A 26144-nucleotide genomic window follows, 5' to 3' on the forward strand; every position below is an offset into this window, starting at 1 on the left:
TACTAAGCTAAACCGGAATAGGATATACCTTCGAGATGATAGCCAATCATTGCTAGGATAGTTTATGGCTAGATCATTCCATTGTAAAAATCGTTTTAATTACTTTCTGTGAGAGAAAGCCCGAGTCGCCGCAGGGGAACTTGTTTTCGAATATTAGTGTATCGCCAAAGAGTATGCGACGAAGCTCAAGCCACGTAGAAGAGCGACCCGAGTGAAATAATGATTCAGTCTATCGTCAATAGATGTACATAATGTACCCTTTAACATATTTTTGAAGTGGTCACCAATGTTGATTGCACCACGCGCCTCCAAGCCCATAGTCGAGTTTTTCTGAAAAGCTATCCGCAGATAATTACATTGCGATCTGGTGTAATGACAGATTCCAGTTAATGAACTGCATCATGTTTCACCGTCTATCATCTATTATGTACATCATTGGTGAGCCAACGAAGATCCAACTGTAAGGGCGATGGGTAGTCACCGTTGGCAGCCACCTCACCGCTCGGCAGTTACGCCGCGCCGCAAATCAACATGTTGACTCACTGGTTCCCATCGATCATGATCATTACCAATCCTCAACCGTCACTCATCTCCGGCCCTCATCTCCAGCCCTCGCCATCAACGCGTCCTCACCATCAATGTGTCCTCAACATCAACACGCCTTCATCAGCACGCCTTCATCAGCACGCCAACACTTCCCACTCAGTGTCGACAACCCGCATCTCACCACGTCGAGACAACCTTTGCTACCACTGGTAGCCAGCAAAGACAAGCATTCGCACAAATGGAGACTACTTTGGATTGCGTGCGTCGCCCAGATCGGCCACTAAGCTATCATACACTGAGATCCCCACTGGCCCGATGACTCAGTGCTCTTACTTCGCACTACGTTGAAGAAAGGCCCATTGTCGAAAGACAGGGCGTGATTCAAGGCTCCAGAACAACTTGACGCGAACCAGTAACATGGCTATTGAAATCTACAAACAGGCTGAAAGGCAGGACACAAAGTATACTGGATGATTCTTGATTCTATTGATTTTGGAGCAGGTCTTGGCTTCTTCGAGGACTCCCCCCAATACTAGTCTCTGACACCACGAAGAGGTGCCTGCAATCGCCAGAGGATCAGGACGAGGACCGCGGCGCCACGGGTCGCCTAACAAGCACAAATTTGATAACGCAGGGCTCAAGGCTGCATGGAAGCTCAAGATTATACAATCACAGGGCTCAGGGCTGTGAGGGAGAACTTGGTGTCGCAGCGGTCTCCTGCGGAGGTTCTTTGTAACGCAGGCGTCCCTGCGGAGCACATGTTTACAACGCAGGGCTCATTGCTGCGAGGGAGCACATTTTTACAGTCACAGGGCTCATGGGCTGTGAGGGAGAACTTTTTGACGCAGCACTCTCCTGCGGAGAACTTGGTGACGCAGCGGTCTCCTGCGGAGAACTTGTTGACGCAGCGGTCTCCTGCGGAGGCTCTTGATGTCGCAGATGTCCTGCGGAGCACATTTATACAACACAGGGCTCATTGGCTGTGAGGGAGCACACTTATACAACACAGGGCTCATTGGCTGTGAGGGAGCACACTTATACAACACAGGGCTCATTGGCTGTGAGGGAGCACACTTATACAACACAGGGCTCATTGGCTGTGAGGGAGCACACTTATACAACACAGGGCTCATTGGCTGTGAGGGAGCACATTTGTACAACACAGGGCTCATTGGCTGTGAGGGAGCACACTTATACAACACAGGGCTCATTGGCTGTGAGGGAGCGCACTCTTACAATCGCAGGGCTCATCACTGCGAGGGAGAACTTGTTGACACAGCACTCTCCTGCGAGGCACACTTGATCACACAGAGCCTGTCCTGCGAGGCAAACTTGTTGACGCGGAGCCCGCCCCGCGAGGCACATTTGATCACGCAGAGCCCGTCCTGCGAAGAACACTTGGTGACGCAGAGCTTATCCTGCGAAGAACACTTGATATCGCAGATCTTATCCTGCGAAGAACACTTGGTAACGCAGAGCTTATCCTGCGAAGAACACTTGATATCGCAGATCTTATCTGCGAAGAACACTTGGTGACGCAGATCTTATCCTGCGAAGAACACTTGGTAACGCAGAGCTTATCCTGCGAAGAACACTTGATATCGCAGATCTTATCCTGCGAAGAACACTTGGTAACGCAGAGCTTATCCTGCGAAGAACGCCCGAGTGGCTTGGGAGTGTGAGGAGGAAAGTCCTGTTTTTTCTCTTCGACGGGAAAAGAGCGTCTTTTATGCTATTCTGAGTAGGGGTTTCGGCAGCGACCACTTGCGTACATTTTGCCGAGTCCAGAGATTTTGACTTCAAATTCGCACTGGGCGACCCTAATTTCGTGGGTGTTGAGGCGGTTTATCAACGTTGAAATAAGAAATTTCAAGAGTTCGGGCGGAGAGAGCGGGTGGAGTGGCACGCCCCACCTGGATCCTTCGCTCCCTGGGTCTAGGCCTGACAAATAAAATGCCTCAACGTTGTTGACAAAGGTCAAACGACTTTCAACTTCGCTGTTAATTTCGAAAATGGGCTAGCTCTGGAAAATCGACTGCTCATAGCCTCGAACTTGTGTTTGTAGACTTTGCCATCGTAGCTGCCTCGATGCATGCTCCCAATTTTGGACGCATCTAGCCTTCCTCACTAAATTTATCTGATGTAGGCACTGAATGAACAGATTCTCAATTAAATCATCAGCTTAATTGACCCTTGCCAGAATGGTCCGAGCTGAGCCTGCCCAATGTGTACGGAGATGAATCTTTTCTAGCAGGACACATTGAAAGTGACAGCTTAGCGGCACCGGGTCGCTGGGCGCTGACTTGAAATTCCAACCGTGAAGCCAACTTTCTGCGAGCCGCAGATTGGGACGTCCACTTCGTGCCGAGAGCTTGTTAGTCAACGTTTGTCCCGTTGAAACTCCGTTGAAGTGTGGCCAAATGCTTATTGGGCCCCGCTTTGAATTTCACGATGTGAGGCCAGATATGGCTGGCCGGGGCTCAGGCCGATGGCCTCTTCCACTGCGGCCATTTGCTCGCCGGATCTATTTTCACATATATAGAGTGCCACCCGTCACGAATCATATAAGAGCCACTCCCGTCATAATTTTCGAACAGGTCTATTTGTCGGCAACACCCCGCTTGATTCGATACGCGACTATGGGAGCCATTCGAAAAATTCCACGCACCCGGCAGATGCCAGACTTCCGACGTCGATTGCAGCGCGCACTGTCCTTGTCATCCTCGGAGTCCGAATACAGCCCAAGCCCATCCCGATCTCTGTCTGGAGACACTACCGAGGAAGAGCCATCGATGTCCTCGAACAAGAACGACAAAGCTGTTCCGGAACTGGGCGATCCTCCCAGTACCCACGATCACGGGGTGCTTCCGAGTCCTCAATACGGCGGACACTTATCTCAGCCCAGAGATAGCAACGTGCTTACCCTCACATGCCTCGCAGAGTTAGTCCGAGTCACCCTTACCGTGAAAGCAAAGTCTTCACTAACAGATGATACTTGAAGACTAGACGTGCGGGTGAAGTGAGTTTTACATTCCCTCCAAGCAATGCACAAAGGGCTAACCTAAGGCCAGATCCCTAGATTGTAAATTGACGGACCAAAATAAGTGTATCGAGGATCTCCGCAGGGACCTGGCAGACCTTCTCCACCGGCTGGAGGCTGTCGAGGCGGAAGCAGAGGAGCGGATCAAAAGTGATATGACTGATGCGCCAGTTGGGCCGGAGCAGAAGACGGAGCGGACCCGGCGGTCGCAGCGGGGATGAAATTCGACGGGCTCGGGGGCCTCTGAGGACATTATCTATGCATAGATTCATCAAGAATTCGTCATATGGGCTCTCTCACGCTGACTACACTCTTGCCTTTCTTACGATTAGCAGCTGTTGAATTTTTGGACTAGGACCACTCTGGTGCTTTCTCTACGTGGTATACACTACATCTGTCTTCTGCGAATACAGCAAAGGCTTTTCAAATGTACCTTTCATGAATTTACCTACCCACCAAGTCCGTCGATGTTACGTATTACACGGCGGTGAATCTTTGCTCAGTGGCCGAGTCTAAATACCAATTCATCCCTTCGGTGAGCCTTTCCGGTACGGCGCAACGGGACGTGAATGACGTAAGTATTAGAAGACGGTGGAATTTGAGGAGATATTTGACACAAATGCATGGCCCAGGCGAAAGGTATGGCATCTGGCTCTGAAAGCGAAACACATCCTACTGATGAGTAATTGGTTTATGAGTAGAAGTGACGCGAATTTGAGAAACGCCCAAAACCTGAACCGAGATAGCGGCTTTCACCCTGCTGGACCTCTCGAGCTTGATCGCTAGCTTTGCCTGAACCAACCACGACCTCTCTCTCATCTGTTGTAGCATGTAATCAACGCGATCGCAAGACGGATCGATAGAAGTGTCAAGCTCTATCTTGAAGTTCCTCCCATTGATCGACGCATGAATCCAAATGAACCCCATCGAATACTCAAAGCAGGCTGGGTCTGCATTCCCCGAGGTCACAAGCGTGTTGAAAAGAGGTCCTATCGTGGTTGATGGAAGGCCAGCGCAAAGGTACGTCAAATCTTGACTACTTGCCGTCCGTTTTCCCTTACTGATCATCTCAATCTCATCGGTTGACCGTGGATCGAGAATGACCGAATCTGAGATCCAGTACTCGGTTGACCAATTGTAGAAGAGTGAAAAACTTTTCCCGGCCAGCAAATTCTCAAAACGAAGCATACTTTCCCGGACTTTGGAAGGTCTTTTCCATTCGGGTAGCCCAAGGAGAATGATCTTCATATCTGTCAGGTTTTCTGTATGCAGAAATCCCACCTGATAATCCTCCGGCTTCAGATTTGTCAGGTAGGCCGGAGGCTTCACGACGACACTTCCATTCAGCATAGAAACGAATCTGTCTGCCCTGTCAGGTCTGTTGGAAGGGTGATCCTGTGGCATGATGGTGGATTGCAAGGTAGTGTTGATGCTCTGGCCACAGAGCTTGGACTGCTCCATTTCCAGACAATCTCCTCGGTTTTCGAATATAGAAAAGGGAGCTGGTTCACAAAGGCTTCAGAGGAGCGATGCATCGGAGATGGAGGCTTGTCTTGATAAGGATTAGCATTGATGTTTGCCATAGCCGGAATCAGATATCACATACCGACGGGCTTTTTACGGAAGCGATTGAAGTCGAGCTTTGAGTGTCTGTACAATGGTTTGCCATCGAGATCCATTTTTTTCGTAGTCGTGAATACAGAACGGGCCTGAAAGCAATGCGGCGAAGCTGGGATGGACAAGTTGGCCATCCAAAGTCTTGTATAGGGGGGTGATGTAGTGTAAAAAAATCAACCAAGACACTTCTATGCAAGATGATGTCGAGAGAAAAGCAATCACGCCGAGCTTTGCAGCTATGCAGTTGTCTAAAACAGATTTTGAAATGGGATGGTGATGGATCATAATTTAAATCATTCAGTGATGATTCACCTAGCACTATGTCGTTGAGACTTGAACTGATTTCACCAGTGCAGCAACTAATGATACACAAACACACATCTCGGCCCCTCTCAGCCCCCGCAGGGAGGCCAAAGTTTGAAACGTTGTGATTGTGGAAAGAGGTTCTCAGTCTCGCCACAGACAAGGCTTTTTGGGTACAGTACTGTATACGCTGCATAGGACTCAGAATAGCCATAGGGCTAGCTATACCATCAAACCGATTTCGGTAACTCCAGTTTTTTTTTACTACGGCAGAGCATGCATCATTCTTTCCGATAGTTTTACCGCAGCCTACTATCTAGGTCATGATGCGAGAAAAGATCTTTGAAGTGGTCCTTCCTATTCGAATTAAGAGACTAGATTCTTTTCGTATCTTATCATCAAGTCAATATATCAACCCCTTATAGGTCATCCGTTGTGCCATAGGTCCGACAGAAACATAAAGGGAAGAGTTTTATTGGGGTTGCCTCAAGCTGCCACACTGCCTCACGTGATATCTACACCGACATTACGGAGGGCTCCTTCTTCCTACGACTGCCTCGCAAGAGTCAGTTGCTTGCCTCTGGTGGTAGCTCGTCATCTCTCACGCAGTCAAGTCTTGATTTGTCCCTCCCACCCCCCTCTGTATATAGAAACCAGTATTGCAATATACAGACACATTGCCTCCCTACAAGGGAGCGCGGACGGGCCTTCTCTGACGCTACAGTCTAATGCGTTTACGCATAAGACCGCAGCGACAGGTGACCCGTTACGGCCAAACTATACACGTTCCTGTTCCCATCTTGACTGCGAGAGGTCACCAATAAAATACATTGATATACAATTCTTCTCGGCCGCCACCCGACAAATCTCCTGCCACGCTTTGACATGAAACATTTCCGTGACCAGGATGCGATCGGGCTTTGATTGCATGATTTCAGAGACCATTTTGATATCTTCTTCTATACCTTGAATCGGATGTCTGCTGTAAAACACATTTGCAAAGGTAATGGCCAAATCACGAATGGTGCTGTTGGCAGATGGCTTGATTTCCAAAACCAGAGAGATTCTGGGAAGAAGGAGCGGATCTAATGATAAGAATGCATGGGTGTAATATTTGATCACCTCTGCTCTGTTGTTGACACGGATTCTCTGAGGAATTATCGCAGCAACCCTGACTTCTTCGTTCTGGAACGCCGTTTGAAGGCTTGTGAGAATGGACTGTAGCTGCCTCGTCGAGAGATGAGAGGAGAATATTGGTGGCAATCTGAGATGCTCCAGCATGGCAGAACAGAATAGCTCGTCACGTAACCAGATCTCTTTCGACTCGTAGCCCCGTATATGCAGAGCATCAATACCCATGAAAGCGTAGCATATCAGAGCGATACTGGCTCCACACCAAATGGTCTGTAAGGAAACCAGGGTTGTTGAAAGCACGTTCGGACAAAGCTAGACTCTTGCGATCAATATTGTCCGAGAAGGAACAGAACATATCGGATCTACATTTCCAAATCTTCACATGACATAATATGCAAACCCTGAGATTCGCTCAAAGCTTCACGAATATCACTAAGCCAGGACTGCTGCTGACAATACTGCAAGACGAAAACTCTTCTCCCAGTCATGATCATTACGGTATATGATAGACCACAAGACACCCTTATCACCAGGGAGCATTGCAATAACGAACAAGTAGTGAAGTGCCAGTAAGAGCTGATGAAAAGTGTGGGGGCTCTCGGCTGAAAGAGTACCATTCGTTGGGGCTTGTGTGGGAACTCGAGGTGGCAAGGAAACCTGGCTGCTGTCAGCGGGGAGAAATACAATAGTGGGCAGTAGGATCGCACACCGGAAGTGTCATATTGAAGTATGGTTGCTTCAGACGGGGGTGCTAGCGGAGCTTGGGTGCTCCTCAGGCTCTACACTATCGACGAAAGAATCGTGGATCTGGAAAGCTCTGGGTAATGAAACAGCATTGACGGGTGGAGATTGAAATTCCTGCCCTGGTTGATCGGCACTTCGCACATCCGGAGGGATGTTCTGTATTTAAGGCTTAGGAGGGATCCCCTATGTAGTGCACGCGCACTCCTTCCCCTCCTTTAACAAATGAGCCCACCCGTTGCATCCCGTTCACCAGCGAAGACTCTCCAACGACGCTGGCAATGACTCGGATGCAGACGAGACTGCACCAGCCTCATGCTCTACCGCCATTAGACCAAAGGTAAGTGTTCTCCAAACACCCCGCAAACAAAACTCAACGGTGTGATACAGATCTCTACCGCAGCGAGCAACCTCCCCACGATGCAAATCAAGCAAATCCTAGATTGCAATGTTAACCTCGCCCTATCTGCCCTAAGACTATTAGTTTTGTATCTATGTCTATGGGAAATTTATGTTGTTAAATCTGCGTACCATATCCCGGCTTGAAGATGAGCGGCGCCAGATATGCGAGTTTAACGAATCTCTGGAAGACGAGAATGATAAACTCCTGCAGTGTTGCAACCGACAGGCACTGGAGTTGGAGGATCGGAAACGGGCACTGAACACATTTCATGGCAGCGGCATGTCAGCCTTGCAAATCATTGATCTACCTTACTATCACATCGATAAACCCTGATGCATACACTGTAGTAAGCTCATTACCAGCATTTTGGCAGAAGAAATAAGTCACCGGGACAGAATTTGTGGTCTTCTTCCGAAAGCACTTCAATGCGTTGGTTCCAATCCGAGTTTCACGATGGATGCAGCCGATGTCATGATTACAGGCCACATAAGGTGCGGTAAACTGTGCTGCAGGAGTTGCATCTACAAGACATGCTTGTTCCTCAACCGAGTGCGGGGCATGGTCCCAGCTCCTTCGTCAGGTGACTAAAGGCGCTAAATATTTGGCTGTGAGTCCTAGGCCTCGCCAAAACCCGCCCACTGCCCAAACCCGCCTGCTGTTTTATTAAGTGATGCTTCAATGTTCATGTTATTTGAGGGGAGTTGATTGTGTGTTGTGTTAAGTGTTGTCTAAGATATACAAGTAGACCAAGAGACGGAGATACACGTATGCACGTGATCCCAGCCTCCTTATCTCAGCAACCGGGGTATTCCAACAGCCAGAACCCGCGGTGGGCTGCTTGTGGGCGGGTAAGGAAATTGAAAACCCAACCCAAACCCGCGCTTGGCGAGGTCTAGCTGTGACGTCTTATTAAGACCCGTGAGCATGTGATATATCATGTGATATATCATGTGACTTTATGTGCCCAACGGTGTTGACACGCCCCGCTTAAACTTCTTTTTACCCCTCTTGATCGCATTTCAAATTATTTTGTCTCTTACAAGTATTCACATTTCTTCGGTCCATTGATGGAATCTGGCTGATATTTATCTAGGCCCAAGGAGCGGAGCCTCAATCCTCAATCATCCACCCATCCTCATTTTCTTTTTTTCCCCTCTCGCAGTCGCGTTCGCATTCGATGGAACCCCGAAAACTACCTGGCCCAGCCGAAGATATCCGAAAGGAAATTCAGGTATTAATACCACAACTTAAGACAGTGGAAGAAGATGAGAGTGGAAATAAGAAGTACAGTGGGGATACACTTTCGGAGCTCGTATCTCGAATGAAATCTGCTCTTCAAATCGATGGGTAGGCATGAACGTCCAGCTATTTTTTGCGCATCGCTAACTCTATTAGAACTGGGAAGGACGTTTAAGATACTGGTCGAAGCGCACAAAACTAGACCTTCGAGATACGGCATACCTTATACCAATCCCAAATGAGATTGAAGTGAACGGGTGGTTCCTGAAGGACGGGTGGTTCGTACAAGTTAATAATAACCCAGTTGTCGGCGCAGGCGCAACTACTTTGGTTATCACGCCTCGTTGATTTTTTAAGCTGCAAATGATCGGTGAAGTAAACTGCTGTCATTATGAATGAAATTTGTTGTATATCATATTACTAAAATCGGACTCTTCGCAGCCCAAAAGGGATTCTGGTAGGCTGCGTCCGAATATCCTGCAGCTTGGCGATTATACAAGTCTTTGGGAAAAGTGGATGGTGACGAGTGATTACCTAAGAGACCTTGCTGCAGCATAGGGTTGCCCTGATGGTGTACTTGCCTATGGTCGGTCGGTGGTATTGGGTCAAAATTCCCTTGTAGCATATGACCGTCAGCTTGACTTGAGGTGGCCAAAAGTGGTTGGTTATAGTTTTCATGTTGCCCTATACTGTCACTTTCGCCATTTGTCCAACGCCAAACCTGGCCCCAGAGGCTCGACGATGGGGTTCCGCGTTGCCGCAGGTTGGGGTGGCTTTGTGATTGCATGTTCCAGAGTTCACCCGAGTCAGTTGATCGTGGCAGGCGAGGGCTGCTTTGTAATACGTCAAGACTGAAGCTGAAGATTGGATCTATACTGGGGCTTCCATGTTGTCGTATGCCATCATTTCTATCATTTGTGAAACCAAAAACTTGATCCCAGAGATTCGAGGGTGATGGTTCGTGTTGCAGCGGGTTCAAATTGCCTTGCGGTGGGATAAACCGAGCCGATGTGGTCAGCTGTGGTGGATCAGAGTAGTTTCCCAGTTGCATGCTGTCGTTCCCATCGTCTCTCCAAGACCAAACTTGATCCCAGAGACTCGAGGGTAATGGTTCGTGTTGCAGCGGGTTCAAATTGCCTTGCGGTGGGATAAACTGAGCCGATGTGGTCAGCTGTGGTGGATCAGAGTAATTTCCCAGTTGCATGCTGTCGTTCCCATCGTCTCTCCAAGACCAAACTTGATCCCAGAGACTCGAGGGTAATGGTTCGTGTTGCAGCGGGTTCAAATTGCCTGGGACGTCCCAAACTAAACTCGGGGTGGTCCACCGGTCGGGGTCAGTTGGTGGCAGGATATGATCACTACCATCATGTTGGTTTCCTGGTAAAGATTGCAGTGTGGTTGGGGTGAAATTATACGACTCGAGTTCTCTGTCTTGGTGCTGACTGACAGGGCTGGAGTGATGACCAGACGTCGGCACGTAAGATAATTCGCGATCAAGAAATTGCTCAGAATCGCAAATCACATTTTGCTGACAAACATTACTTTCCAGGGGACAGGTCTTGTCGCTGACCATACAATCCATTGTTTCTTCGTTGTTTGTTGTGCCGGGAGAACATTCCATGGGGCTGGATGGAGAGTGCTCTTGAGAAGCACCATCGATTGTTAAGCTTAGTGGCGAATTAGAGACCGTACGAATTGATTCATTGGGTGTTTCAAGATGGTCGACTTTGAAGATTAGCTGGGGAAATATGAAAAGCTTGCTGGTGGTGCTATACTTTCTGGTGAGTCAGGTGACGCATTTCGACGGGACCTTTTTGGACATGTGCCGGACGGCTCATTTTTCCGTTTGTTGCTTGGCTGGATGATCGATTCGGTGTTGGTTATGTCAACAAGAAACCTTTCAAGCCCCGAGAGATCTTGAATCTTATACTTCGAAAAGTCATACCCAGGCACTCGCAGATTTTCTCCAACCTATGGAATTGTCAATTAAATAGGGAATGTGCAAGATGCCCTGGACGCTGACGTACGATATACGATTTCTATAGATAGTTCGTATAATAGAAGGAATTGCGAAAGGAATTGTTATCACTTGTTGATCCTTTGGATAGAATCTTTTTTTCAGCTTTGCCTTCAAGTCATAGGGATCGATAGAGTAGTCATTAAATTGACTAAAAAAGTTGACCCGATGTTTGACTGACATTGCCAAGAAATTAGATCCTATCATAAAAGTTGAAGCGCGCACATACCATTATAGATGATATCCCAACTACACAAGCCCCATGTAGTGCCAGACAAGATGTCAATGACCCTATTTGCCCATTTCGCACCACGAATCCGGCCCCTTAGGCTTTTTTCTGTAGCATGAGACCGGAAAATCGACCGCATAGCTTGAAAGACATGTTCTTTAGGGGCGACCTCCAGAGCCACTGCGCACATTGAACAGAATATGAGTTCTTGAAAGCATGCCAAAGCCGTAGTATCCATCTCTTCTCTCGGTATGCACTTGCTGTAATCAAGGAGGATCGACAACTCTGGAGTCGTAAGGGCTGATGTCGATAAGAACGTATGGTCTGGTAGGGTTGGCCCGGATACCAACTGATGAACAATCTCCTTTCGATTTAATTCACTAATGGCTGTCCATCTTTTCCAGTCATCTGATTCAGGGAGAATACTGATAAAAGATGCGAATGAGGACAAACGATGCAATTCACGTGTTGTGGCTTTCGTCGGCAAAGGAGTCCCTGCTGTGACTGGCAACTCACACTTGTTTCGTGGTTCGTAGAAGAATATTTGGAGTGAACTCTCAGGGATTCTCTGTTGATGATCAAAATCATCAGCAGAAACCTGTGTTTCAACGCCCTGTATGTAGTGAGAAGGATTCTGGCAGACTGTACAAGGCCTCTGGGCTTCAGGAGAAGACGGCGAATAGGCATTATCTAATTCAATAATGCGTAATTCTAGGTGCTTGATATAAGACGATTTATCACCTTTGCATTCTATCAGGCGATCGCAGGCCATGGTGCAGTGGACAGTAAATTCAAGAAGGCTTTGCACTGGGGAGGCAAAATCCACACATAACCTTGAAGAGGGGCGGGGACAGGCGCGATCGCCGGTGGCGGTGTGCCACTGAGGTGCGTTTTCATCACATGGCGCTAAAATGCCTTCGTTCACCTTTCCATGTTCTGGTTTTATCCCTTGCTTATTTTCTCCGGCTTTCCTTTGTCTTGATGTATTCACCAGCCATCTTCCCTCCATCTTTCCTCTATCGCCCCACCACCAACGCGCTATTCCATAAGTGAAAACAACTTGTTCATGCCAATTCTTCCTTCCGAAAATGGTGTTCCTACAAGACCTTTGAACAAGAAAAGAGCATTGGCTCCAGTGTTTGTTTTTACGCCACTGCTGATTCTATATTCTACGCTAACTAGATTTGTAGACCCGGGCTCCGGGCTGACGAATCTGGTTAGCGTTCTTCCTTCCTGCATGATCACATGCCACACTGCATCTATGCCAGTCTAGAACCGGATAGACTGCCACGTCCGCATACCACAGAGACTTCAGGAGTCCGTATACGTAAGTACGATGACTAGATGGAATGCCGGTAAGTAAGATGACCTCTAGTTGTTGATTTAGAAGACGATGGTGCTAATAACTTGCACCTCCCGCCCTATCTCAATGCAACGTGTATTAAGAAATATCCTTTTCTGCCACCAGGGCCTATAGCAACTGGCTATGCCTATGCAACTTTGATGTCACGGTCTTATTACTACACCTAACATGATAAACTTGGATATTTCCTCCGAGATACCATGTGTCACCTCCTCCAAAGACCAGGTTTCAATTCACCCAATTGGGTTTGCCTGGGCTCTCCAGTGTGAATATTGACCCTGTTCACAAACAACAGTGGCATAGATGCCAGCCCCATTATTAGGTAATGTGATCCATTGCAGGGAGCTGCTTTGGCAAAAAAAGAACCTTGGAAAAATTAGACCGATTATCGGCCTGTAACTGGAAGGTCCTGGTTCCGAGAACAGTTGCTCCATTCGGTCAATGATTCCTGGGAATTGGGAGATGAGAACGCCAGAAAAGATAAAATCGGATTGTTGCAAAGCAGAAATATTAGCTGAGCTCGCAAGAAAGCTTTGCTTTTTTCTTCTGTAGTTATATACACTAACCCAGTCTTTGAGTTTTAAAAAGCCAATGCGTTGGAGTCTCGTCTTCACAGACCCGAGAATTATCGAGTAATAAGACCAAAGACCCCCTCTACAGCAAAGATATTACGGATGCGATTTGACCGAAAAAACCATCCTCGCATCTCAAAATTAGTTCTCCTTTTGCTGGCGCTCCAAATGAAAGATCCAATACCCCAAGAGGAAAATTGCCATCGCCGTAGCATCTCTGCTCGGCGAAAGCGAGAACCTCCACGAAATGGCAACGGAGACATTATCTGTGAGCACGTTGACTGCCAAAATGATCCGCCGACCCTCCGCTTTCCATCTCAATGGAAGTGTGTTTTCTATTGCACCCAAAGAACGTCAGACCTCGAAACTGACCTTCGAATCAACAAACACATGGACAGGCCAGCGACCTTACAAATGTTCCGAGTCCGGTAGTGAAGAAAGGCAAGGCTTCGCCTCGAGTGGTGACTTCCTGCGCCATCAAAAAGAATTACATGACAAAGGCAGCAAGCTCAGAAACCTTTCATTTTGTTCATACAAAGACTACACTCGCAGTTCTTCTAAGCCTTTCTTGAGAGCCGAGAATTGGCGAGACCATTTTTCGGCGGATTCAAAAATAAAAGGATACGAGTAAGACCGAATCATTGGAAAACGTATCAAACGAGCCCACCACCCCCGAAAACGCTTCTCTTAGACCCCACGACGGTCGCTACCCAGCTACATTCCTTTCTCGTGAGAATATTCTACAAATGGAGGCAGACTCCCTCCACGGTCTTCTAGTGGAAAAGTATTGACGTATCCAGGACCTTGAGTGACAGAAAAGGGAATTGGAAGCAATGAATCGTGGTCCCAGAACTAGATCATCGTCTTAGTGCCCTTGAGAAAGAGACGTTACATTGGAATCTCAGTAATTTTTGTTGCGGATTAAATCCCAGTGTTTGATCAATAAATCAGATAACCCATTGATGATTGGCGATTTCCACAAGTGTCATTTTGGCCACAACGCTAGTCTGACGAGTCATGGCAGTAAAATTTCAAAGCCTATCAAGGTTCTTTCCATTCCGTTTGCATCAAGATTGAGTGTTATACCAACTCATAGATTACGCCTGGGACCTGAAAGTGTGAGTTCAGTTCCAGTAAGCGCAAAATAGGATGTATGTTTGGGATTATAGTCGCGGACCACCTTTCTATACCCGAGGCTTGCCTCATTTGCAACGGTGGGTTGCTCGGACCCCTTCTCTTCTTTCCTACCTAGTCAGAAAGCAATCTATGGCTTGGTATACTTCCGATTAGAATCCAGTTTCCAATACATCAAAGTCTGAAGATCTCATAGAGCACTCCATCATAAATAAACAGTTCCATCCACCGGTTCCCTACCACTGTGATTAACAATCCAAATCAATTCACAAGCAGAACGATGATCAACTCTACTCTTGCCATTTCAGCAAATTTTGCTCTGGCGAAATTGAATCTTCTTCTGGTATGGTATGAAAAGTCCTTGAAGTGATCTCCTTTGACTAAAATACCAAGACGAACAACGAATCAGACTGGGCCATTCACTTCAAAAGTGACACGATATACCAGAAAGCCCAAGAGTCGCTTCACATACGAAATGGACATGCAACGCACGAAATCAGAGTATCGGAGACAGCAAAGATGTTTAGTGGGGAAATTCAAGTCGATAAAAGGGTTGTGACTGTGAATAGTCCTGTGTGTTCATCAGACTTGACTTGCGGCACCCAAAGCTACATTCATTTTGAAGAATCAAAGCAGCTAGTTGGATCGAATGTGCGAGACGCTTCGTCCGCTCATCCTGCCGGTGGTGAAGCTGCAGCCAAGACATAGCTCAGCGTCTGAGTCAGGAGATATGAGCTAGATAATTAGCTTAAATGAAATGATGCCTTCTGGAAAGGGGAGACGTCTATCCATCTGCATCACCCTCTTTTCTCCGTAATTGCTATCACTCCATGGAGGTTGCCGACCGATTCTTCAATGAAAAAAGGCCTCAAATTGGAAATGGAATTCGCAGCTACGGGTGGCTTGAGTCACAAATTGATTGCCTTTTCTGCTCTGACACAATCAAATCGAAGCAAGCGCTGCATCATATCTTGGGATACTATGAGCAGGCCGACCCCGATATTCTCTTTGATTTGGACGTCTTTTTACAAAGTGACTGGGCTCGCAGGTCTGCTGTTGCTCGTTGGAACCTTTTTCCCGACTTCGATCAAGTTGTGGATAACCAGAAGTGCCTGCAAAGCGAGCAAGAGCATCCAGATGTTGCCTCGTGCTGTGCATATGAGTCCCCAGGTGCCTTCCAATTTCTGATCCGACAAGGCATTATTCGGCCATGTTACTACAACAGCTTTGGACACAGCCTCTTCCTTCTTGCCTTTCAGGAAAACGCTATCGAAACGATGAAATACATGATATCCACGATGAGTCCGATCCATCTTATTGCTCCTGCATCGGTGGCAGAAATGTGGGATGGGAGGTCAATTCTTCAACTAGCGGCGACGAACGCGGTTGTGTTTTGTATCTGTTGGGAAAAGGTCGACCAAATGCAACTGGACTTGAGAGAGACTCTCCAGGAAGGTGAAATCCGCAGCATTTGCCGATTTGCACGCATGGGCCTAGCCTCTCGTTTGTATCAGAGAGGTATAAATCTTGCTGATGTGGTGAAGAAAGACTCTTCTCTTTGGCTTGAGATGATTCGTTATCATTCAGAACCAACATCTCTTTTTGACTGGCTTTGGATGAACAATTGCCTACCTCCGCAAGACTTTCTTCTCTTTCATCCGGATCCCGATTCCGCTTTGGACTGGCTTTTGGCAAACAATTTTCCACTTCCATATGCTGGACGTGGTCAAGAGTTTCTTTGGAAATTTGCAATCCGTTGTGGCAGGTTAGATGCGGCCCATTGGTTGTCCTTCGATAGGGTAGCGCCTAGCCAACTAGCGAATCGTGAGACAATTTTTGAGTCACCAGCCGGAAAACAGCATGCAATTTTGGAGCATAAGATGTACTAGAATAAGCCGTTAAGCAAATAATCCGGAGAAAGAGGTGTCGCGTATCTGTTCTATGAAACTTTTCCCGCAGAACTCGGTGATAAACTGGATATTTTTTCTCCGGCCAGAACATTGCTTTGAAGGAATCCACAACTACAGCATTTTAGCGGTGTTTTCTCGCAGAATCCACAGCTTTAAATAATTGAACTACATGTTCGGTAGTCCGTTGCATCAGATTTGCTTGGCCATTCATCTCAATAGGCCACGTTCCCATCCTGGATACTATTTCAAGACAACAAAAGCTCACCGATAGCCTCTAGGCTCGAGCGAAATCCACTGTGTAGTAAAATTCCTCATAAGAAAACCAATCAAAAAGCTTTAGAGAATGATTTTATTGGATAATTGACCAGGTGTACAATCTCAATCGGATTGTTCTTGCACAGCACGAACGAACGAAGTTCGATTCTATACGCTTTTGGCGCGATATCTACAGTAAACATGCGGGTTAGATCTCGTACATAAAAAGGATCTCGTCCTATTTCTCCTAGATCTGGGTACAATACAATCAGCTCGATAGGCATCTCTCAACGCCTAAGAAGAATATACCCAGTCCTATCTCGTTCCCATCCTCGCTAGCCATTGCTACGACTCCAAGATGTACGATGCTCTGAGAGAGTACTGTGTCCTAAATGAAGTAGCGAAGAGCTCAGGGCTGGAGCTCGTCTGCGTTGCATGTGATCTGGGGTTTCGCGATCAGGATGTGCTATACAAGCATTTCGATACTATGAAGGGCCAAGACAACGTCCACAACGGATTGTCCAAGAGAGAGGGAGATTTCCCCCTATTTTTGAATAGCTATAGGATAGCTATGGGCTGGGAAACCATCTCAGATGGTGATTTTCCAATCGAATTCAATCAAACGGGACGACGACCTGGACGTCGGCCATTCTACACCTTCTTCGAAATCGATTTTGTCCTGGAAAAAAAGGGCGAGGTCAAATTCAACACCCTGGAGAAGAGTCTTGCGATTGTGGGGAAAATTGTCAGCAATGCCCAAAAGGATTATCTATGTCCTCTCTGTTTGGTACTCTGCAGCACCACCAAAGCGTTTTATTATCATTGTGACCAAATGGAGGATGAAGTCCACACGGGCCTCGCGTACAAGGGCCCAGATTGCCAACTGTTTCTTCCTCATTACTTTACTGCCCTCAAGGCAACAGTACCGGAGAAAGAATTGCCTTTGGGTAGGGGTCGACAGGGTGCATACTCGTTCCATGAGTGTTTCCGGCGGAAGTTCGTCATGAGATGGAAACAAGGTGAGTGAACTCAAGAGGCGAGCCAGTGATTGGTCCTGACTATATGACAGTGGATTCGACCAAAGACCTTGGAGTATGACCAATTTTAGCTTTGGGCGTCTAGCTACGATCTCTTGAGTCCCATAATCACAAAGCCTAGGCACGGCGATCGTCAGTGACTAGTGATGCAGGGGCTGATGCTTGCAGGAGCTGGGGTTCGCCAGTCAGCCCCCGCAATGCGGCGTAATTAATGTTTTTGTATTGTCATTTTGCACTCCAAATAAAATTTTTATCCTTGTGATCATCAGTCGCTTGATCCAGAGGCCCTAAAGGTCTTTAAACATCACCTTTGCAGACCGAGAAGCCCTCCGCTGTCGGATCACACTTTATTCCGAACGATTCCAGAATATATATATCGCTTGGGTGGTTCCAAAATTTGTTCAAAAGAACTTTCACCCATCATATCATATACAATCCTATCTATCGAAGAAGCGGATGTTTCCCTTTCCGCGCTCCTTGCCAAAAGCAACAACATCGAGAGGGTCAGTGGTGGAGCCATAATACTTAGCTTCCGTCCGGATGATCTATCTTCTCCACACGTCCTACTTTGCCAACGCTCTCCCAACGGGAGAGATGACGATGGAGAGCCGACAATGAATTCTTTCCCTGGTACATGGGAGGGCCCTGGCGGTGGTGCACTGCCGGAGGACAGGAGCATTTTGGGAACCACGGTACGCGAGACTGCCGAGGAAACTGGATTGGTGCTCTGGGCGGCTTCCAATCGGGTCTACTGTGTTACATTCCCTCATAAAGATGTTTTGATGGCAAAATATTTGGTCATTGTAGAGACTAGCAAGAAAGCCAACTGTCGACGTTTGTGGTCCGATGAACACGACGGACCTCGTGGCTCGGATGAAAAACCAATCCGGCTGAGGGACGACGAACACCTCGACTACGTTTGGGCCACAGAACAGCAAGTTCGAAACTCGGTGATTTACGACCCAAGCGATACAAGAAAAGTAGGGCTTACCATGATCCAAAGCAACAAAGATGTTCTCCTGGACTTTTTCTCGTGGCTGAAGAAAGATGACCCTTGCATCGAGTACCCTCTGCCCGAGCTGCCACTGCAGGGCGATGGAAAATAGCATCTGATTCGAAATACCCGCTGGTTACAATTGGCAACTGTTTAAATTATGGGCGACGATTTTGAGCTCGGGTTATACTCATGGGTTGTGACCGCTTTAGCGTCAATTAACTACGGAGGTCTTCTTGGGGGATATGAGGAGCAGAGGCATCTTCATGAAGAATTAAATTTGCGGACCGCGATTTCCTGCTGGATACGCGCCACCAATACTTTCGTTGACCTTCTGGTAGATCTCAGCATAGCAATAGGTTACACAAATCCTGGGAATGATAATCCTTTCTCAAAAAATCTTTGGTATGGACAGATTATAGTCCGTCACACATCGTAGAATTTGAGGGAGAGATAATTTGTGCTACTTCGGTAGACACATTCTCTCGTCGTGGCTGATCATTGCCCAGCAGCCCGCGAAGATTGAACCTCTGTATAGGAGTTTCTGCACTATAAAGCAAACAATTCCTCATCTGCAGGAATCATTCGAGTACAGATCATCTCTTTTGCCCAGTCATTAAAGCCATGCAACGCGCGTCGGAAGTTAAAGTCGATCCACCTGCACGATGTACATATAGCAGGTATGCCCATTCTGCGTCGACTCTCCAATGCAGCTGATAATGAAGAAGTTTTTGTTTTGATGTGATTGAAACCTGTGGTAGGTTCTCTGTCTGGCCTAAATCGGGCTTTCATACCCAATGTCAACGTACGTTGGGTATCCAGCGGACCGACTTCTCACCGGCACAGGTTTTTCTCGTGATCATGAAAATGCCAAACCATGATGTCCATTGTGGGGAGGACCTGAGCTACCTCTTAGATATCATGCATATAAGGCTGAGCAGACCCGAAGTCAGTGGTACCGATGAAGGATATTTCATTCAGCTTGCTATTGGCTTTGGAGAGAATTATCACATGGTGTCACGCGCGGATGATAAGTATGAGGCTTCACCAGTCATGTCCCGGGTTGAGGTGCGGCTGAAAGAGATTCAGCTAGTGTTTCCAGGGATCTGGAGGGTCACGGCGTTGCGGCTGTTTGCCCTTGGTTGTGTGACTAAACAGGGAAGCCTAGCTGAGCTAGCTGGAGTTTTTCAGGCTAAACCAGCAATCACCGATACTCGGGCCCCCGCCCCTGAAAATAGAAAATAAAAATATATGGAAGAATCGGATCTATTGAAGACAAGGTTCTTTACTCTATTTCGATCTCGGCAACAAGACTAGAGGTACGCTAAATTCGCTTTAATATAAAGCTCCGGTGGCCCAGGTCCAGAATTGAAAGATTATTCCCGGGTGACTGTTTATTCGCTTCTACTCGTGACTGGAAGAAATGCACGGCGACACACAGCGCCAATCTGGCAAAAGATCCAGGCCTCTGTTTTCCAGAGCGAGGAAAGTTGCGTGCCTGCCGTGTCGACGACGGAAAATTCGTTGCCGGGGTAAAGGCCCTCCTTGTGGAACATGTACATCTCGCAAGATTGGAGACGAATGTGAATATCCATGTCAAGAAGCAGAGAGTTTCGTGGAGGTGGTGTCACCAGTAGCTGAAGACAATTGGGAAAGCACTGGACAGTCGCCTGCCGAAGAGGAACCGTGTGATGCAACTGACCGGCTTTCGCCCGGAGATAACACGAACACCCTCTCGAACCTGAGCTCGACTCCCAGTTTAGACTTCAGCGACACCGACGATGATTTCGATACAAGTCTAGACCGCGAAGATGTCATATTCGCGCAGCCGCTCAAGGCTTTGCCCTGCTGGGAAATGACCGAGAACTTGAAAAGGCGATATTTTGCATTGGTTTCTCCAGTTTCGTATTCCTGACCGACGATGGCTTCTTCTGCTAACAGATAACCAGGTATTTTGCATTTTGTCTCATGCAGATTTTGAGAAGGAATATCTGATTTTTCATCAACATCCCGATGTCGCACCTCTCTCCTGGCTATCCCTACTTTTCGCCGTCCTGGCACTCGCGTGCCAAGCAGAGGAACACCCAGACAGAATTTCCCCTTCTAGCGTCTTATCAAAGCGGTATGAAAACGCTGCTTGGGATTCGCTATTGGTAGACAACCCTCCTTTCCAACCATCTAAGACCGCCCTGAAAGCGATGATACTCATCATTTACGGTCGACTTCATCGCGGTAAGGACGTATCAGTGGATCTTGAGAGGGCTTGTATTATGGCGCACGCCATAGACCGTGAGCCGTGCTGCGAACGGTCCCAAACTTGCGAGGAACATTGGAATATCTGGGTTAGGCTCAAAATGCTGTCCTTCATGAACCAGCAGGTGCATGGAGATACCTTCGAGCAAGAGTTCTTTCGAAGTAAAGGGCATTTGGTCAGTGCCCACTGCCATAATTCTATTGGAATTTCTAGGCTGACCATGCACTAGAAACCTTCGCCATTGCAAGATCAATTTACCATGTTTCATTTCAAGCTACTCGAAGTGTCAGACAACATTATGTACAATACACGGTACGGCCTCTCCTCAGTATGGAGCCTACTCGGCCTTGTTGGTCAGCTGTCTTACATCGAATCATCTTTCGCCGAGTTCTCTAGTGAGCTCAATGCTTCTGATCCACAATTTGAAGTTCGGGTTGTGCAACTGGACATCCTGCAATATACGCTCCACTATCTCCTTCTCTGTGTTTATATATCATTCCTTGAGAAGTATCTTCATGGAGACACCGCGCCACATATTCGGTGTTACGCAGCCAGATGCGTTGAAAGTGCAGAAGCCATCCAGAGAATATGTCGCTCTTGGACTAATGGTCAACACTGCAAGGCTTTTGGGTGGTTTTTCCGAGGCTTTGGAAAGTATTACGCAGTCCTGGCGGAGAGGACGTTAGCCGAGTGAAGGGTGATGGAGATGAAATGGTCGGGCTCAGAGGAGAATGACAATGGTGTAATGGTACTCGTGGTTGGAGGCTTCCGAATCGCAGCTCTGAGTCTGGCTACACTTCCAATGGCTAGAATTACAGATTCTGTATGAGACTTGTGAGCCAGTCGTGTCGCACATTTCGAAACTCATTTTCTGCGTCCCATTCCTTGCTCCTTGGCCAGCGGGAGAAAGATGTATGTTAGCCACGCAGAAAGTGCCGGTTGACGGCCAAGTGAACAACTCAAGATTCCCCATAAAAGAGGAATATAGTACTCAGCATTGACAGACAAGTCGCCGAAATCCTCTAGCAACAGAAACTTTGGATTATTCTACCCGACATGCATTTCGCTGCACCTCTCCTCTTAAATCGCGAAACATGATGCAGCACCAGCCGTGAGATTCTCTAAAATCGGCACAAATTGGCTGTGACAATTTGAGACCTTTTTTCAGTGCCCTTGTCAGGAACACGAAAACTCGATGTAAACGTATTGTATCAAACGGCTAAATGGAGGCCATGTATTGTTACAAGCCCGATAGAGGACCTGTTCTTGAACTTGGCGATATGTCCCTAGATCTCCAATAAATACCTTCTGCATCAACTAAATGTTTATGCTAAGATTGCCTAGTCATTCTTTTCTTGTCTTCCCCATGTCGAACAACGAAAAAAGGGCTTACATATTGGAAGGCATGTTGAAAAAGGCGGACAAAAGCTACGTCTGCCCCGCATGTTTCAAGTCATACTCCCGAATGAGCGACTTGAGCAACCACCTCAAACAATTAAAGGGCACCGAAGATCATAAAGGTCTTTCGGAGAGAGAGGAATCTGAATTCCGACGCAGCTACGGTAGAATCATTGGGTGGAAGCCAACAGATAAGGAGCTAGAACTCGAGCTGCCACGCGAACGATTCGCTGCTTTTACAAGAGACGTCATCGTTGAGAAAATCGCCTCACAGACAAAAGACATTTTGCAATCTAAGATCCAGATATATCTGCGAATTGCTCTGTCCTCCGGAATGGCGCACGTGTGTCCCGAATGTGTTGACCATGATTTGGGGTATTTCAATAAGATGGCCGATTTCGATATCCATTGTTGGGAAATGAACGATCAAACACACATGGGCCTATCATCAAAGACCCGGGCAGACTTCGTTTCTGCCTACCTCAAAGCAATGGGGCTCCCCCAGATCGAAGAGTTGCCCCCTGGAAGCGGTAAACCGGGACGCTGGACCAATAGACGATATTTGAAGACTGACTATGTGTTCAAAACAAAGAAAAGGTATTACCACAAGGAAGAAAGATGCAAGCTCAGCACTAATCACACGCGACCTAGGTTTGTTGCGCCGGAAATTACAGCTGCCGAGGAGCAGGCTATTATTTAATCGAGATGGGTCGTTATTTGTGTGTCAGTGAAACAAACGCAGTTATGCCTGCGAATGCATGGATGTGTGATTGCGCTATTCTAGCATCTGAAGCAGGCAGTAAAAATAGCCAAGAAACTAAATCTAACGGGCGAATCCTCTGGACAGCGATGAGTTTCGATGTAAAGTGAAAGATCCCTTGTAACCACTTCTGCGTAAGTCAAATCTTTCCGCGCAAATGCGGACAATGCAGGTAAAAGAAAATGCAACGCATGGCTCCCGCCCATGCCGCTGCGATAAGCTTGATAGCCACCAGTGGGGTCGATAAGCTTGCCGTACTTGCGCGAGCATTCTGTTTGTAAGCCGCTCGCTTGTATACCTTGCACTACAGCTGTCAAGGAATAGTAGTTGCAAGTAGTGTGGAGGGCCTGAAAAGGTCTGTCAGAATTGATATTGAAGTTGAGACGGTTCCAGCATACCTGAGCAAGACCATCAATTTTAGATTCCAGCCCAATCCCAGCAGCCATGCACTCTTTCACCTCCACCATCAGCTGATTCCACCGGGAGCTCAAGATGGAACGCGCTTGGGCTCCATCTTTGGTGAAGGCGATCGGCACATAATCTCTGAAGAGAGCCATGTCTTTGCGTGTTATGAGGCTCGCAAGAGCTGGAATGTCGTTCCATCGCAATTGCTCCAGAAAATCGTTTCTGTTGTTGAGTGGCGTGCTCCAGTCTGCCTCAAGTGGCCTCAAAGAATTGTGCAAACGGATGCCCAAAACCTGCAAGTCCTGCAATACCCTTTCCGCCGAGTCTGCTCTCTCAAGAACCTCCTGGAGGGGTCGGGTTATAAATTTGTCAAGAGTTGCTTCTAACCTGAAGGCTAATCCGCCTTCTCCGGTTCCGCTCAGGCCCTCATATGCCGGGCATTGGAGTACTGCTCGGCTGGCCTCTTGCCAAGTGTACTCAATGGTGGCATAGATTAGAGGGTCGCTTTTAAGCTTTGCCAGGCTCTATTCATGGTTAGAAAATTCATTGATAGGCGGTGCAGACTGTAAACGTGAGTTACCTGTTTGAGATCATGCAATTGGTTCAGATGCTGCGGTGACTTGATCAAATCAAAATAAAGCTTGGCATCAAGAACTTCATATGTCCAGAGGAATGTCTTGATCTGGTCACAGGGTAGACCCAAAGCTTTTCGAACGAAGTTACCGTAAGAGTTCCGCTTTAATTTCTCGAGGCTTCTTTGGGAGAGGTCACAAGCAACCTTGGAAGGGCCCTTGTTCAAGATTTCATCCAAGCCTGTTTCCCAAAGCTTTTCACGTGGAATGGGAGTTTCCGCGCTGGGAGAAGTGCTCGGTACTCCGGACGCAGTGCTACCACTAGTAGCGAGATCAAAACAGTGCAATCGAGGTTTGTCAGTCTTGTGATTGAGAAGTTGTTGGAATTCGTTCTTGCGCCAATCTCTCTTTTTGGCTTGAAATTTTTCTATCTCTCGGTCGGCTTCATCGCTTGGATTATCCATGGAGACCTCGTGCTCTGTAGACGCAGTGCTAAAGGACGAAGAAGGTGCTTTGTGCATGGCTGTAGTGTCATCTCAGTTAGTAAAGGCATAACAGCTTGTGAGTGTGGTGATGGGGATGGAATAAACCTTTCTGGCTGCCATCGCTAGCCTGCGATATGCCGTCCATCTTGATCAAAGGAAATTGGGAATCCATCATAAGCCAGTAGCCAGTGCTAGGCGACGGAGTCATAGATATACCAATCTGCAGACGCTGTCCATCATTTGCATGATCGCTGGCCCTGTGCGACCGGAGTGGTGGGCCAATCACTAGTCGTCTGAGCCCCTGATCCTCCAGTGCAGCCCCAGGAATACTGTAGTTACTTCTGTCGGTATGAGGATGGCGCTCATCGTCGGAGGTCTAGATCTGTAGGTTAGCCGGGATTGGTTTGATGGGTTTATTCGCCTGAATTCAAATTGCGCAAGGATCATCGGGCTCCACAATGCGGTTTCTGGGAATGTAAAGATACCAGGTGATTACGGATGGCTTTCAATACATCGTAATTATTTGAATCAAACCTACTTTAAAGCCGCAATGAAAAGTCCGGGGACCGGGAGAGGCGGGAAATTGGTAACCTCTTTCTAGGTGTGACGGCTGAATTACAAGTATTCTCCTGAGCTAGCAGTACTCCCGCACAAAATCGTTAAAAAGATCAACATGTCAATGTATCGAAGTAATAACCGCTACATTCGTCACCGATTTTCCTATGATTTGGGGAGAAGCATTCGAAGAACGTTTTTAACTTGATTAACACCTGCACGCCCAGTATTTGAGGAAACCCTTCCTTATCCGAAATCAGAGACGTCATTGATGAACATGAACGTGGTACCGTCTAGCGGCTCCTGAAGGTGGCATGTATTTCTTCAGTCATTTCATCCTTCCTTCCCTTGCTGATGTACCACGTTAGGCCGGTGTCACAGTCTCTATGCCATAGCCATAACTCTCTATCCAGAAATGACAGCCAACCCACCAACATACTCAGAAAGACCCAATATCATGCCAACCGAGTGGCCTTGAACACCAAGCCCTCGCCGGATTCCGCCACCTCGAATGGTCATAAAACGGCGCCTCATCCTGCTACAGTATGTACCGCTTGTTCTCGTACAGACGTTCAATCTTTGAAAATTCCCAAAGCGTCATGGTGCATTTAGCACATTCAATCAAACTCCACAACTAACTTGAACATGATGAAAAGAAGAGTAAGCTAATTCCATTTTGTCTATCGATAGAAAAATTTGCCTCGCTTCTCTCTGCCCGCTGCGGCTAGTTGTCTGTCCCATATTTCTCTATTTTTGCCGAATTGTTCCTCGGCCGGCGATTCCGAATTGTTACACACTTGCATATTCTCGATCCTTGACTGTACGAAGTCCACCTTCCCAGACCGCATGTTTCCAAAGGCCTGGGGAGAAATAATGCTGTGTTGGGTACATCTAAGCTTTTGGTGAAGGGGTATTCAATCCCAAAGGAGCCGGCTGCCGTGGACTACTATGGGACTACCGGTCATTGCAATCGTTGCTATGTTCTCGGATGTCGTTGCAGGGGTACTTTTTTCTTTCACACTTCAGGTCCATTGTGCTAATGCCACTTCAGTTATGCAACCAGACCCGGAGAATCTTCGTAAATATTATCAACTTCCATTCAGTTTCCAACCAGCGAAACCAATCAATTATACTTGCAACCTGCGGTTGAAGATTTACCAGCAATGTGAGGGTGCCGTTCG

The 26144-nt window shown here is 47.4% G+C and overlaps 6 protein-coding genes across 6 annotated transcripts; 4 read left to right on the forward strand and 2 right to left on the reverse strand.

The window, feature by feature from the left end:
* Positions 1-8946: 8946 nt before the first annotated feature.
* Positions 8947-9371, forward strand: N7509_000007 (uncharacterized protein; the record flags this gene model as incomplete). The annotated part of the gene is made up of 2 exons (XM_056624654.1): positions 8947-9096; positions 9180-9371. Coding segments are annotated over 2 exons (342 nt in total), but the record flags the coding sequence as incomplete, so codon positions are not given.
* Positions 9372-9435: 64 nt separating this feature from the next.
* N7509_000008 (uncharacterized protein) lies at positions 9436-12041 on the reverse strand (the record flags this gene model as incomplete). The annotated part of the gene is made up of 3 exons (XM_056624655.1): positions 9436-10792; positions 11051-11216; positions 11270-12041. 3 exons carry the CDS (start codon positions 12039-12041, stop codon positions 9436-9438), a joined length of 2295 nt encoding a protein of 764 aa, XP_056494756.1.
* Positions 12042-15168: 3127 nt separating this feature from the next.
* On the forward strand, positions 15169-16227 carry N7509_000009 (uncharacterized protein; the record flags this gene model as incomplete). The annotated part of the gene is made up of 1 exon (XM_056624656.1): positions 15169-16227. The coding sequence occupies one exon, from the start codon at positions 15169-15171 to the stop codon at positions 16225-16227; it is 1059 nt and encodes a 352-aa protein (XP_056494757.1).
* Positions 16228-16861: 634 nt separating this feature from the next.
* On the forward strand, positions 16862-18646 carry N7509_000010 (NUDIX hydrolase; the record flags this gene model as incomplete). Its single annotated transcript, XM_056624657.1, has 2 exons — positions 16862-17522; positions 17991-18646. 2 exons carry the CDS (start codon positions 16862-16864, stop codon positions 18644-18646), a joined length of 1317 nt encoding a protein of 438 aa, XP_056494758.1.
* Positions 18647-22253: 3607 nt separating this feature from the next.
* On the forward strand, positions 22254-22886 carry N7509_000011 (uncharacterized protein; the record flags this gene model as incomplete). The annotated part of the gene is made up of 2 exons (XM_056624658.1): positions 22254-22783; positions 22838-22886. 2 exons carry the CDS (start codon positions 22254-22256, stop codon positions 22884-22886), a joined length of 579 nt encoding a protein of 192 aa, XP_056494759.1.
* Positions 22887-22966: 80 nt separating this feature from the next.
* N7509_000012 (uncharacterized protein) lies at positions 22967-24553 on the reverse strand (the record flags this gene model as incomplete). The annotated part of the gene is made up of 4 exons (XM_056624659.1): positions 22967-23293; positions 23345-23875; positions 23932-24446; positions 24514-24553. The coding sequence occupies 4 exons, from the start codon at positions 24551-24553 to the stop codon at positions 22967-22969; spliced, it is 1413 nt and encodes a 470-aa protein (XP_056494760.1).
* Between the last annotated feature and the right edge of the window lie 1591 nt (positions 24554-26144).

This window comes from Penicillium cosmopolitanum (genome assembly GCF_028827165.1).
Source record: "Penicillium cosmopolitanum strain IBT 29677 chromosome Unknown utg000001l:1.0-706529.0:1.0-706990.0, whole genome shotgun sequence".
In the NCBI taxonomy this organism is placed as follows: domain Eukaryota; kingdom Fungi; phylum Ascomycota; class Eurotiomycetes; order Eurotiales; family Aspergillaceae; genus Penicillium; species Penicillium cosmopolitanum.